This window comes from Ovis aries, chromosome 9, assembly GCF_016772045.2.
Source record: "Ovis aries strain OAR_USU_Benz2616 breed Rambouillet chromosome 9, ARS-UI_Ramb_v3.0, whole genome shotgun sequence".
Taxonomy (NCBI): domain Eukaryota; kingdom Metazoa; phylum Chordata; class Mammalia; order Artiodactyla; family Bovidae; genus Ovis; species Ovis aries.
Genome location: NC_056062.1, coordinates 3123735 through 3137787, shown reverse-complemented (window position 1 = coordinate 3137787; position 14053 = coordinate 3123735). Strand labels below are relative to the sequence as shown.

Sequence of the window (14053 nt, the reverse complement as noted above, 5' to 3'; positions counted from 1 at the left end):
CCAGCAGTTTTATCCCTAGCCCTCTTCATGGCCTCACTCCCTCAAATTTATAGTACTGTCATAATTAAAGTGATGAAGCCAGTCAGAACATAGCTTCCATCCCATCAGAATTCTGAACGTAGTGATTCTGACTACAGCTGGGAAATAACACACACAATATTGACCAAGCCCAGGCTGACAGACAGAGCTCTGTTTCAGACCTGAAGATGGATGAGATCAATTTTGAAGCAACTCTGCCGTCATCTTCTAGGTTATAGATGTCAGTGAATTTTTTTTTTTTTTTTTGGCCTCCAAGCCTCATGTTTCAAACTGCATCCTTCTAGAGTAATCACAGGCATCATTTTATATAACCCCTAGAAAATGAGTCACTTTGTGATGAAGCAGCATTTTAGAATTTGTGGGCTACTGCAGGTTTTATTCAATTTAGTTGGTTGGTTTTCAACCAACGTCAAAAACAGTTTCATTTCAAAAACTTCAGAAGACAGTTATATTTAATGTTAATCCATGTTTGAACAACCAGTCATCCAACTTTATATTTTAGTTACTAAATGTATCAATAAGCCCTAAATGCATCAATAATCATTAAAATGATGAGCTTGCCTATACCATATGCCTGTTCCATTTACCAATACACGGGATATATTATACATGGGATATATTATAACACATGTGATTATATTATAACCAGTACACATGTGATATGTTACAACCAGCTGGACTTGTAAACAAAGCACAGAGAGCTACGGGCTGCAGAGCCCCTGAAGCCTGGGCCATGTGTGGTCCCCACCAGCTCCCTCCCGCCAACCCACCCCCCTGGAAAAGGGATGGCTGTATGGACAGATGACAAAGTGGAATGAGCGTTTTCTAATCACTCCAAAAATTGATTTCTCCTTGAATTACCCCCAAAGCATGCTTTGAGGGTTTAGTTAAATAGTTCATCTGCTGCACGTAATACAGCCTAGAGAAGAACCGAAGCAGTCTTTCAAAGCATCCTTCCTCCAGTGCAGTTGCACCATAGAGAGGTGGCGGGAACAGTCCTGCAGGAGCAAACCCCGCCATCCACGCGCCTCACCTGCCATGTCAATGGCGAAAGGCCTGTCTGCTCTCCAGCCGGTGTACCAGCCCACGACTTTGCCGTTCTCCACCAGCGGACGTTCATAGCGCCGCCCACCGACCAGGCCCACCGGCCAGACTGAGACCTTGCGTGTCGTTCGCATCTACAAAAGCGGAAAGAGATGTGGTTGAGGGCTCCTTAGGGGAAAGACCTTGAAAGGAGGAAAGGAATGTGAGCCACAGAAGAAACAGGGGCAAGGGAGAGTGGAGATGTTCAAAAGGCGCGGGTTTCTGAACAGAGCCCTCCTGCTGGTAGACGGCTCCCCGATTCCCCGCTGGGGACCACTGTCTTGCGCCGCAGTGAACTCAGTCAGGGGCTCAGGGCTGAGAGATAAAGTGCGTCAGGGTCTGAACATTGCTCACCTCCTTGGAAGCTAAGTTGTGGCCATCAGATACTGTCCACTTGTCTCAAAGCTGAATCTGCAACAGTGCTCGGTACCTCCAGAAGTGAGGAGGCTGGCTGACCCCCAGGGAACCGCATGTCCAGTTAACAGCAGGAGTTCCACTCAGAGAAGTCACAGGGCTTGGCTGGCTCTGATTTTGGATTGCGACAGACACAGAGACATCTTGTCTGGGAACACGCATGATGGGATGCAGATCCAGAATGGACACCAGGCACCCTCCGGACTGACAGAAAGAAAAATGCACCCTAAACTCGCCTGCCTTTCAAAGGCAGTTTGGCCAAATTAGAGAGGAATGCCCCATGCCAGTGACTGGAATCTCTGGTCCTCTCCAGGTACACACTCTTGTGCTTGGTGGAGCTCTGGTCAAAGACAGCCCTCAACCAGAAGTTATCTCCTAGATTTCCTTAAAGGGAAAGACGCAAAGTTCACAAAAATACAGTCCTCTTCTCAGTTCACTCCACCTTCACACCCGTCTCCTTGCACACTGCAGAAAATGGAAACATTTCCATTTTCTTGTTTGATATCTCAAACATGCCAAGCATACTGAAAAACCAAATTAAATCTAATACATATTTTTCTTACAGTGACAAAATGGCCTTGTTGCTAACAAGGCACGAAAATAGTGCTGTGTCCTTTTTTTGATATTTCCTTAAAATGCCTGTGATTTTTCAGCTCCTAAACTGCTTTTTCCTGGAGCACTAAATGTTGAAATGTGGAAAGTTGGTAGGCAGACCCCATCTCAGACTTGGGTGGGTGTCCTCCTGACAACGCATAGGCTGTGTCTGGATACAGCAAAGGCCGAAACATTCTTGATAAGGATGTAAGCACCACATGATACCTGATATGTGAGTCATGGGTAGCAAGAGATCAGGATGAGCTGTGCTGTGAAGAGGTACCTCACGGGCAAAGAGGCAGACAGACAGGAAAAGAGTGGAAGGAGACAGGAAACAGGAAAAGAGAAATTTCCTTAAAGAGTAGAACACACGTAACTGGGAACACTCCTACAGGGGCTAGCAAACACGGCCAGACGGGTTCAATGCCTGGCTTTTCACTTTAAACAGGGCCATGAAAAACGTGAAGGATTTTGTCCACAGATTCCAGAATGGCCTAGGGTTCTGGGTAACGAGATGAAACAGAAGTGATTCTTCACACTTCTGTGCCAGTTTCATGCTAGAACATGCAGGGTTTGTTTGCATGCTCCAAATTCCTGAGAGTAGCTCAGACCAAACATCTGTTCATGTTTTATTTTCTCAGAGGATCAGATGCTAAAGGAGAAGCAATGACTATTGAACACAGGTGATGTGGCAGGATTATATTTCCAAGCATGCTAAATTTTAAAATGTCAGTCATTTAAATACAGGCAGCACATCATATTCACAGTTGGTTGAGCCCACAGATGCTGAACCTGTGGATACGGACGGTCCAGGTTGGCACTTGAGCATCCTCAGATTTTGGTACCTGCAGTGGGTCCTGGAGCCAATCTCCCATGGGTACCTAGGGATGCCTGTAGTCTACAACTTCAGAAAGATCCAGATGCTTTTGCCATGTATGCATGCCTCTGAGATTCAGTGTGGAATCCTGCATCACACAGCCTGGCAGTACAGGACCTGGCAGTACAGTACAGCTTTGCATTACAGAGTATGCCAGGCATTTTACAGGAAAATAGCAGAGCTATTTACAGAGCATCTGCATGTCACCCCAGGGACCCGTCTTGTTCAGCATCCTTTTCATTCCATCACTGCTCCTTAAGGAGTCCATGGCAGCTACATTCTTTTCTGAGGAGAGGGGGATGTAAGGATGACTGTTCCTATTATAAGTAAAATTTTCCTATAACTAAAATAATTCCCAATATTTAAAAGCTTTCCCACTTTCTTAGCACAAAGCAGCAGCTATGTCATGGCACAATTCCAGGTACCTGGTGTGAGCTCCAGTTTGAAATCGAGGAGTGAAGTGCTGGATGTTAAGACAGTGAGGAAGCACTTTGCCTATTAATAAGATTCACAACTTTAAGACCAGGTCTGGCCCCCAAAGGCATTTTCGTCCTCTGTATTCAACACCAGAGCCATACTCTATCACTGACTCCTCCCGCTGTGACTCCCAGTTAAATGGACAGGATTCCCAAGCAACCAGCCCAAATCACGAGCACACCCAATGGCTGAAGGACCACAAGATGTGTTAGGTACATCTCCACACTCCTCCAGTCCAAACGCCTTCAAACTCCCCAGGGCAGGGGGTGCCGGTTTGTCTGCACCTCCTCCAGCAGGGAGGCAAGGAACTGCCCTGCACTCCATGTCTGGCGACTCTTACCAGCAACCAGACCCTGTTTCTTTAAGCCAACTTTGTTCCTGCAGCTTTAAGCTACAAGGCTTTGGTCCCAGTCTGGGAGACAGCTAGTGGCCAGTGGCAGGACTGGAGCACTTCAGATCACACGTCTGTCATCATCAGAATGCCCTTATAGTGAAACAGAAAGTTAAACAAGTGTCTTTAGCTTCCTTTAAGACCTACTGGTAAGTGAAAGTTGTATTTATTTTTTCCAAAGGGAAATGAGCAAAATCCTTGATCTTATGAAGCATGAAATGCTATAGGCAACCTCAAGGAGTAGAATTACAATAAAGAATTTTACATCCCATATCCTTCTTTTTAAACTAATAATTTCAGTGGCAAAAATGCCACCCCAAATCCACAATAAAAAAAATCACCTTCAGTATGCCAGAATCCATGTTTAGAACTAAAGACAGACAGGAAAGAGAGCTGCAAATATGATGAAGACGCAGTGAGTGTGCACCTGGAGCCCAGGGTCCTTTCCAATATTGAGCATAAACACCCGGTATTTTCCAACAGAGAAGCTACATTTATATGATCCAACACATCCATAAATTTTCTTTGGAACAAGTCTGAAAAATTAGCATCATATCTGTTTTCTCTGTTGCATCTGATTCACCATCCATTTCCTTCAACTAACAGTTCCTTGGCTCAGCGCTATTCACTCCACACTGTGTCCTTCACATAACTGGATATTGCCCAGGATCTTTTCTCTTTTTTCCCAGATAATTTTGATTCCCATACACAACCATTTACAGAGCATGAACTTCTGAGAGGCAGAAGCTAATTACTTAAAGGAGCTAAGAATTCTAGAAGCAGAAATGCCTCTAATGTTATATACTCAACCCTTCTCTTGTGTCACTGGGCAGAAGGTCTAGAAGACCACACCTCACATCTCTTCACATCTCCTGTATCTTTCCACTAAATGTCAGTCACATACCTAATATGCATCCAGTGCCAGCCCCTGAGCAAGGTGGATGAGGTCCGTGCCTATGAAGCCAATGTTCCGGGAAAGAAGAATCAGTAACACAATCAACTGCAAAACAAGCTACTTAAATCTGATGCTGATAATGGCTCTAAGCGGAGCAGATGGTGCTGTGAGGTACATTTCCGAGACTCTGATCTGGTCTGGGACCTGCTGAGGCTTGAGCTAAGCCCACAGCACGAGAAGACTGGCCACCATGGACACGAAGACCCAAGACTTTCCAGGAAGAAGGCCACTCAAGTGCTTCAGGCCGCAGACAGCAACATTCCCCTGCCTTCCTTAATAAAATAGATTCATTTTGGACAGTGGCTGCTGGGAGCCGAGTTTCTCACTGCTGGAGTGAGAACTTACAGATGGGGAAAGAGAAGAGCAGCATGACCCGGGTGGCTGTGGATGAGAGCTGGAGACAGCAGTGTGTGCTCATGTTTAGCTTCCTATAGAGAGGATTATAGACGGTTAGAGCTTACTATAGAGATGGCTATAGACAGGGCTTCCCAGGTGGCTCAGTGGTGAAGAGTCCACCTGCCAAGCAGGATCCATGGCTCTGGAAGATCTGGAGAAGGACATGGCAAGCCACTCCAGTATTCTTGGCTGGGAAATCCTACGGACAGAGGAGCCTGGGGGGGGGGGGGCTACTGTCCATGGAATTGCAAAGGCGTCAGATCCAGTTTAGAGACTAAACAACAGCAATAGATAGACACGTGTGTACGCTGGTTAGTACACACACAGTTCCTTGCTCTGTCAGCTGAGGGGCCTGGGAGCAGTGACCTCCTCAGCAGCACCAAGCTCACCTGGCTCCAGATCACGGTTCCTAACACCATGCTCTAATAAAGGGAACCAGAGCTACTCAGAGAAGCAGCTGACTCCAGGGCTGGGGCAGAAATATACAAGATGATCCTGGGCATCTTCAGAGCCAGGAAGCAAGGGAGCATTCAAAAAGACAAAAACAAACAAAGTACACATTGATGGGGGCATATAAAAAGGCCCACAGGAGTCTACCAAATGGCCAAAGGTGGAACAATTTGATCAACAAAATTAGATTACAAACTACAAAACAAACACTAAACACAAATATAACCGAAGTATATAAACAAATGTTTGAATAAATCAGCGCATGAGGAATATACCACTTCCCACGCAGAAGAATTGCAAATTCTGTATGTAGGTGGCCCTCCTCCCAGCCAAGGAGGTAGAGCTGACTCCCAACTCCTTTGGGGCGGGCTGCATAGTAACTTCCTTTTAGAGAGATCAGTGTGGAAGGAAGTTCACAATGGAGAAACCCCAAGGATACCGTCCACAGTTTTCAGTCATGTGCCCTTGATATGCTGCAAATGACACTGTCCCTCCATGGGCTTTTCTAACCTCTGGGGATCTTTCTAATAAGAGAAACCAGGGCTCCTTGGAGAAATGGCCAATTCCAGCACAGAGATGGGAGATACACAAGATGAGCCTAAATCATCCTGCAGTGCCAGAAAGTAAGGATGGGTTTAAAAGGCAAAGATCCCACACGGACCCACATCAGCGAGGGTCTCTCTGAAGAACACAGCCAGCTGAAAGAGCTCCCAGTGACTAGAGAAGAAACAATGCAAAATAATGAGCTATACAAAAGTGTAGATAGTATGTACCCTTAACCTGATATGATGAAAAGGGCTCTTTTCTTCCCTCATCCATAACCATATTCTAATCATGAGGAAAACCTCAGAAAAACTTCAATGGAGTGGCATGCTACAATATACCTGACCAGTACTCCTCTAAAGTGTCAAACTCATTAAAAACACGGCTTCCCTGGTGGCTGAGGTGGTAAAGAACCTGCCTGCGGTGTAGGTTCAATGTGCAGTGCAGACACAGGTTCAATCCTGGGGTTGGGACGAACTCCTGGAGAAATGAATGGCTACCCACTCCAGTATTCCTGCCTGGAGAACTGCAGGGACAGAGCGGCCTAGCGGGCTACATTCGGTCTGGTTGGACAAAGTTGGACAGGACTGAGCGACTAACACTTTCAGTTACACTCCTCCAAACTGTCAAGGTCAACAAAACCAAGGAAAATGAGAGAAACTATCACAGCCAAAGAGGAACCTACAGAGACCTGACTGAATGTAATGTGCCCAGAAAAGTCTCCTGGAACAGAAAAAGGATACCTGGTAAATACTAAGGATATCTGAATAAAGAACAGACTGTAGTGAATTTGATTCATTCATTACAACACACGTAACACACGTAACATACTGCAAAAGAGACACAGATGTATAGAACAGTCTTTTGGACTCTGTGGGAGAGGGAGACGGTGGGATGATTTGGGAGAATGGCATTGAAACATGTATAATATCATATATGAAATGAATTGCCAGTCCAGGTTCGATGCAGGATACAGGATGCTTGGGGCTGGTGCACTTGTATGACCCAGAGGGATGGTACGGGGAAGGAAGAGGGAGGGAGGTTCAGGAGGGGGAACACGTGTACACACATGGTGGATTCATGTTGATGTATGGCAAAACCAATACAATATTGTAAAACATTAGCCTCCAATTAAAATAAATTTAAATTAAAAAAATTTTTATTTCCATAGCACCTGGAGTGACTACTCCTTCTCTGTCCAGCCCTGATGGGTAGGGTATGATACAGACTTATCCTATAGCCTAGGGTCAAGTTCTCAGTCACTTTCTCTGCCTTCAGTTACCATGTAGACAGAGATCACAGCAGAGCATTTGGCCATACCTGGCCTGAGAGTGGAGTCTGGACTGGCCTGTAGAGTGGTTTTGTGTTTTAAATGGAGATGTAGTAAAACCCCAAGCTATCCGGCCTCCTTGCCGGTCTGGTGCACTGGGCTGGAGTCCTTTATGGTGACAGCAGCCGGATTGCAGCAGCACCAGGCCAGCCCTCCCTGCTCCCCCCAGTCCCCCTCCACCCCCCACCACAGCCTCCAAAGCTGAACCTACGTGTGATTCTTTACCAGTCTGTGCTCTCATGGGGGACAGTCCTCCCTGCAAAGCTGGCACCTGGAAAACAGACCAGATGAACCACAAGTACAGTAAGTCCCTACATAAGAATGAGTTCCATTCTGAGAGCATGTTCATAAGTCCAATTTGCTCCTCAGTTCAGTTCAGTTCAGTTGCTCAGTCGTGTCCAACTTTTTGTGACCCCATGAACCACAGCACGCCAGGCCTCCCTGTCCCTCACCAACTCCTGGAGTTCACTCCGACTCACGTCCATCAAGTCAGTGATGCCATCCAGCCATCTCATCCTCTGTAGTCCCCCTCTCCTCTTGCCCCCAATCCCTCCCAACATCAAGGTCTTTTCCAATGAGTCAACTCTTCACATGAGGTGGCCAAAGTATTGGAGTTTCAGCTTCAGCATCAGTCCTTTCAATGAACACCCAGGACTGATCTTTAGGATGGATTGGTTGGATCTCCTTGCAGTCCAAGGGAGTCTCAAGAGTCTTCTCCAATGCTACAGTTCAAAAGCATCAATTCAATGGCAACCCACTCCAGTAATCTTTCCTGGAAAATCCCATGGGTGGAGGAGCCTGGTAGGCTGCAGTCCATGGGGTCACGAAGTCGGACATGACTGAGCGACTTCTCTTTCACTTTTCACTTTCATGCATTGCAGAAGGAAACGGCAACCCACTCCAGTGTTCTTGCCTGGAGAATCCCAGGGATAGGGGAGGCTGATGGGCTGCCATCTATGGGGTCGCACAGAGTCGGACACGACTAAAGTGACTTAGCAGTGGCAGCAGCTTTCTTCAGGTCCAACTCTCACATCCATACATGACCACAGGAAGAACCATAGCCTTGGCTAGATGGACCTTAGTCGGCAAAGTAATGTCTCTGTTTTTCAATGTGCTATCTAGGTTGGTCATACCTTTCCTTCCAAGGAGTAAGCATCATTTAATTTCATGGCTGCAATCACCATCTGCAGTGAGTTTGGAGCCCCAAAAAATAAAGTCTGACACTGTTTCCACTGTTTCCCCATTTATTTCCCATGAAATGATGGGACCAGATGCCATGATCTTTGTTTTCTGAATGTTGAGATTTAAGCCAACTTTTTCACTCTCCTCTTTCACTTTCATCAAGAGGCTTTTTAGCTCCTCTTCACTTTCTGCCATAAGGGTGATGTCATCTGCATATCTGAGGTTATTGATATTTCTTCCAGCAATCTTGATTCCAGCTTGTGTTTCTTCCAGTCCAGCGTTTCTCATGATGTACTCTGCATATAAGTTAAATAGGCAGGGTGGCAATATACGGCCTGATGTACTCCTTTTCCTATTTGGAACCAGTCTGTTGTTCCATGTCCAGTTCTGACTGTTTCTTCCTGACCAGCATATAGGTTTCTCAAGAGGCAGGTCAGATGGTCTGGCATTCCCATCTCTTGAAGAATTTTCCACAGTTTCCTGTGATCCACATAGTCAAAGGCTTTGGCATAGTCAATAAAGCAGAAATAGATGTTTTTCAGGAACTCTCTTGCTTTTTCCATGATCCAGCGGATGTTGGCAATTTGATCTCTGGTTCCTTTGCCTTTTCTAAAACCAGCTTGAACACCTGGAAGTTCACGGTTCACGTATTGCTGAAGCCTGGCTTGGAGAATTTTGAGCATTACACTACTAGTGTGTGAGATGAGTTCCTAAGTCCAACAAAGTTAGCCCTGTTATTCAACTAATAATCGTGTATATAATACTGTACTTTAGGAAACCTATAATACTTCTTACACAAACAGATGCAAAAAATAAAACACCTTTACAGTACAGTGCCTTGAAAATATAGGGCATACAGGTGCTGGCATCAAGTGGACAGGTAAGAAGAGTTACTGACTGGAGGAGAGAGGGGAGGTGGGGGATAGTAGAGCTGAAGCGTCGTCAGCGATAGGAGATGGAGGGCAAGCTGCGATTTCACTCATGCCTGACACTGATAGCACAGGTTCCTTACTGGATTCAACTCTATCTACCCTCTTGAAAAAATGGTCCAGTTACATCTGGGTAGTAGCTCCTTTTCTTCTCTTCATAGGTGACACCCTGAGCTTGAAATAAAGACACTGTACAATTTCAGTGATGTGAACCTGCATTTGCATGTCACATCACACAACTAAGTTCATGTGTCTGGTGTATGTTGTCATGTATGTGCATCCTGTAGAAGTGGTTTTGCTTTTGTGTGCTTTCCTGTACAGTACTATCTAGAGTACAGTAGTACTCTAGAAGTACTAGAGTACTTCTAGCAGTATAAGTACTACTAGTAGTACTTCTACTAGTACTCTACAAGTACATCTACTTTGTCATGTGTGTGCATCTTCTACAAGTGGTTTGCTTTTGTGTGCTTTACTGTACAGTACTACGTAGGCTACAGTAGCACTCTAGAAGTACTAGAGTACTGCTAGTACTATTAGTACTTCTATTAGTACTCTACAAGTACATCCACTTGTAGAGGATGCACACACATGACAATGTGCACCAGACACATGAACTTACTTGTGTGATTGGACATGCAAATGCAGTTTCACGTAACTGAAATTCACAACTGGAAGGTTTGTATGTAGGGGATTTACTGTACACAGGGAGGCAACACTGTTGCACAGACAAGAATGAGGGCTGTTCCTGTATATTTAATATGCAAAACAGTGTTATCAGTCCATTAGTTCAGTCGCTAAGTTGTGTCTGACTCTGAGACCCCATGGACTGCAGCACACCAGGCCTCTCTGTCCATCACCAACTCCCAGAGCCTGCTCAAACTCATGTCCATTGAATCAGTGATGTCATCCAACCATCTCATCCTCTGTCGTCTTCAGGAACCAACACCGGAGATCCCACCCAAGACAAGGTCATGAGGAAGAGCCTGGCAGGCAAGGCAGGATCAGGACTCAAAGGGATCCCCTAGATCTGCTCGAGCATCTACCCCAAAACCAAAATCTGTCTGTTTACTGTTTGCTATACTATACTCTTCTGACATTAACGGGGGCCTATCCCCAACCACCTTTCTTTGGAAAATTAACCTAGAGCTCCAGTTAATGCATATAAAAGGAGTGTCTCAGCTCAAACCCCTCTGATGGCTCTCTAACTTGCCTGACAGGTTTACCCGGACTTTTACAACTATGCATGTGATTGTTCACAGCCTCCCAACCACAGGAGGCATGGGAAGCTTAAAACATCTTAAAGATATAGGGCCTTTTAAAGAGCTAAGAATTATATTGGTGAAGGGTTTCATTGTTGAGTTAATGATTGCCGCCAGGCCTCCATATCCTTTATCTTTTAGGCACCTGGGAGGATATTAAATGTAATTGGGATGTAGAAAAAGGAATATAGTAGTTTTGATATTAGCAATACTAGACCTAATGAATTCTCTCTTTATGTAGAAATGTAACTTTATCATTTTCCAAGGACAAAGCAGATTTCAGAAAAACATCTTAAGGGAAAACAAGTTTTCTGTATCAAGAAAAATGGGGCCATAAAATGTTAACAAGGCTTCCTGGCTGGAAGATGATATAAATTACCTAAGACCTGTGTATACAGATAGGTATGCAGAGAGAAAGCCTGGTCTTGATAAGGGTCAGAGCTGCTGACCCTGCATGACTCTGTTTTTTACATTTATCTCTATGTACCACCCAAAGTATAAAAGCTTCCCTGAAAAATAAAGTAACGGACCTGTTCCATGAAAGCCTGGCTCCCCCGTGTCGTTCTTTCTTTCTTTCTCTCTCTTACTCTCTTTTCAGGCTGATCCCTTGGAGCACAGGGGTCCTCCGTGTTCACTTATTTGTCTGGGCTTCTAAGACCTGAACTGGAAGGCGTTCTGCATCTTCACTCCCTCAGGAGACTGGGAAGGTGCCTGCGGCCTACGTGAACGGTTCAAGTCCCTTGTCTTGGGGCTTTATTGGCTTTCTGTGTAAACCAAGGAATATCAGCCTCTTTCTCTCCTCTATTTTCTTAACTGCAATATTCTTTCTTATCTCTCTCTATATCTCTAAATAAATCTCAGTTGCCAATGCCGTTCCTCTTGAGGGAATCCCTGGATCCAACTGGGGCTGGACCCCAGTAGTCATTCCCTTCTCCTCCCACCTTCAATCCTTCCCAGCATCAGGGTCTTTTCCAAAGAATTAGTTCTTCGCATCAGGTGGCCAAAGTATTGGAGTTTCAGCTGCAGCATCAGTCCTTCTAATGAATATTCAGGACTGATTTCCTTTAGGATGGACTGGTTGGATCTTCTTGCTGTCCAAGGGATTCACAAGGGTCTTCTCCAACATCACAGTTCAAAAGCATCAATTGTTCAGCGTTCAGCTTTCTTTATGGACCAACTCTCATATCCACATGTGACTACTGGAAAAACCATAGCTTTGACTAGATGGACTTTTGTTGGCAAAGTAATGTCTCTACTTTTTAACATGCTGTATAGGTTGGTCATAACTTTTCTTCCAAGGAGCAAGCGTCTTTTAAGTTCATGGCTGCAAGCACTGTCTGCAGTGATTTTGGAGCCCAGAAAATAAAGTCTGTCATTGTTTCCATTGTTTCCCCATCTACTTCCCATGAAATGATGGGACCTGATGCCATGATTTTCATTTTTTGAATGTTGACCTTTAAGCCAACTTTTTCACTCTCCTCTGTCACTTTCATCAAGAGGCTCTTTAGTTCTTCTTCACTTTCTGCCATAAGGGTGATGTCATCTGCATATCTGAGATTATTGATATTTCTCCCAGCAATCTTGATTCCAGCTTGTGCTTCATCCAACCAAGCATTTCTCATGATGTACTCTGCATAGAAATTAAATAAGCAGTTAAATAACAATATACAGCCTTGATGTACTCCTTTCCTGATTTGGAACCAGTGCATTGCTCCATGTCCAGCTCTAACTGTTCCATCTTGACTTGCATACAGATTTCTCAGGAGGCAGATGAGGTGTTCTGGTATTCCCATCTCTTTGAGAATTTTCCAGAGTTTGTTGTGATCCACACAGACAAAGGCTTTGGTGAAGTCAATAAAGCAGAAGTAGATGTTTTTCTGGAATTCCCTTGCTTTTTCTATGATCCAACAGATGTTGGCAATTTGATCTCTGGTTCCTCTGCCTTTTCTAAATCCAGATTGAACATCTGGAAATTTGCGGTTCATGTACTGTTGAAACTTCACTTGGAGAATTTTGAGCAATACTTTGCTAGCATGTGAGATTAGTGCAATTGTGCAGTAGTTTGAACATTCTCTGGCATTGCCTTTCTTTGGGATTGGAATGAAAACTGACCTTTGCCAGTCCTGTGGCTACTGCTGAGTTTTCCAAATTTGCTGACATATTGAGTGTAGCACTTTCACAGCATCATCTTTTAGGATTTGAAATAGCTCAAATGCAATTCCATCACCTCCACTAGCTTTTTTCATAATGATGCTTTGTAAGACTCACTTGACTTCGCATTCCAAGATGTCTGGCTCTAGGTGAGTGATCACACCATCGTGGTTATCTGGGTCATGAAGATCTTTTTTGTGTAGTTCTTCTGTGTATTCTTGCCACTTCTTCTTAATATCTTCTGGCTTCTGTTAGGTCCAGACCATTTCTGTCCTTTATTGTACCCATCTTTGCACGAAATGTTCCCTTGGTATCTCTCATTTTCTTGAAGAGATCTCTGTAGTTTCCCATTCTATTGTTTTCCTCTATTTCTTTGCATTGATCACTCAGGAAGGCTTTCATATATATATATATATATATATATAACCCCATTAGAAACAATAACAACTATGAGAAATATATAGGTAAGGGATGTAATTAAAAGCATTAGTAAATGAATATAAATCAGGCTGAAGTTTTAGTCCTTTAGTTTTAATAAAAAAAAAAAAAAAGAATACTGCTCTACGCACAGCCAGCTACACTTAATTATGTCACTTGCTTGAGGGCACTTAACTGTGAGTCCTGGGAGGAGCTGGCTGAGCTCTGCTTATCACATATGAAGACACCGTGGAGTCAGTGTAAAGACAGACACGGACATAAATGGAAGAGATGACAGAATTCAGAAATAGCTCTTCCCACATATGCCTGGCTGACTTTTTTCCCCTAAGATGCCAAGACAACTCAGTGGGGAAAAGGATAGTCTTTAACACACTGTGCTGGAACAAAAGGACCTTCACGGGTGAGGGAAGGGAGGGAATCATCTCCACCCCTGTATCTCACAATATTCATAAGGATTAACTCAATGGAGTCATGGACATAAGCATGAAAACTTAAGCTATAGAACTTGTAGAGAAAATAGAAAAGAAACCCTTTGTGGAGGGGCA

At 44.4% G+C, this 14053-nt stretch overlaps 1 protein-coding gene across 1 annotated transcript in view; it reads right to left on the bottom strand.

Annotated features, from left to right (window-relative positions):
- Window positions 1-14053, bottom strand: part of B3GAT2 (beta-1,3-glucuronyltransferase 2) — a 111372-nt gene that overhangs the window by 64673 nt on the left and 32646 nt on the right. The window contains exon 2 of the mRNA XM_015097680.4: window positions 1073-1217. Coding sequence (XP_014953166.2) covers window positions 1073-1217 — 145 coding nt within the window. The remainder of the gene's footprint in view (window positions 1-1072; window positions 1218-14053) is intronic.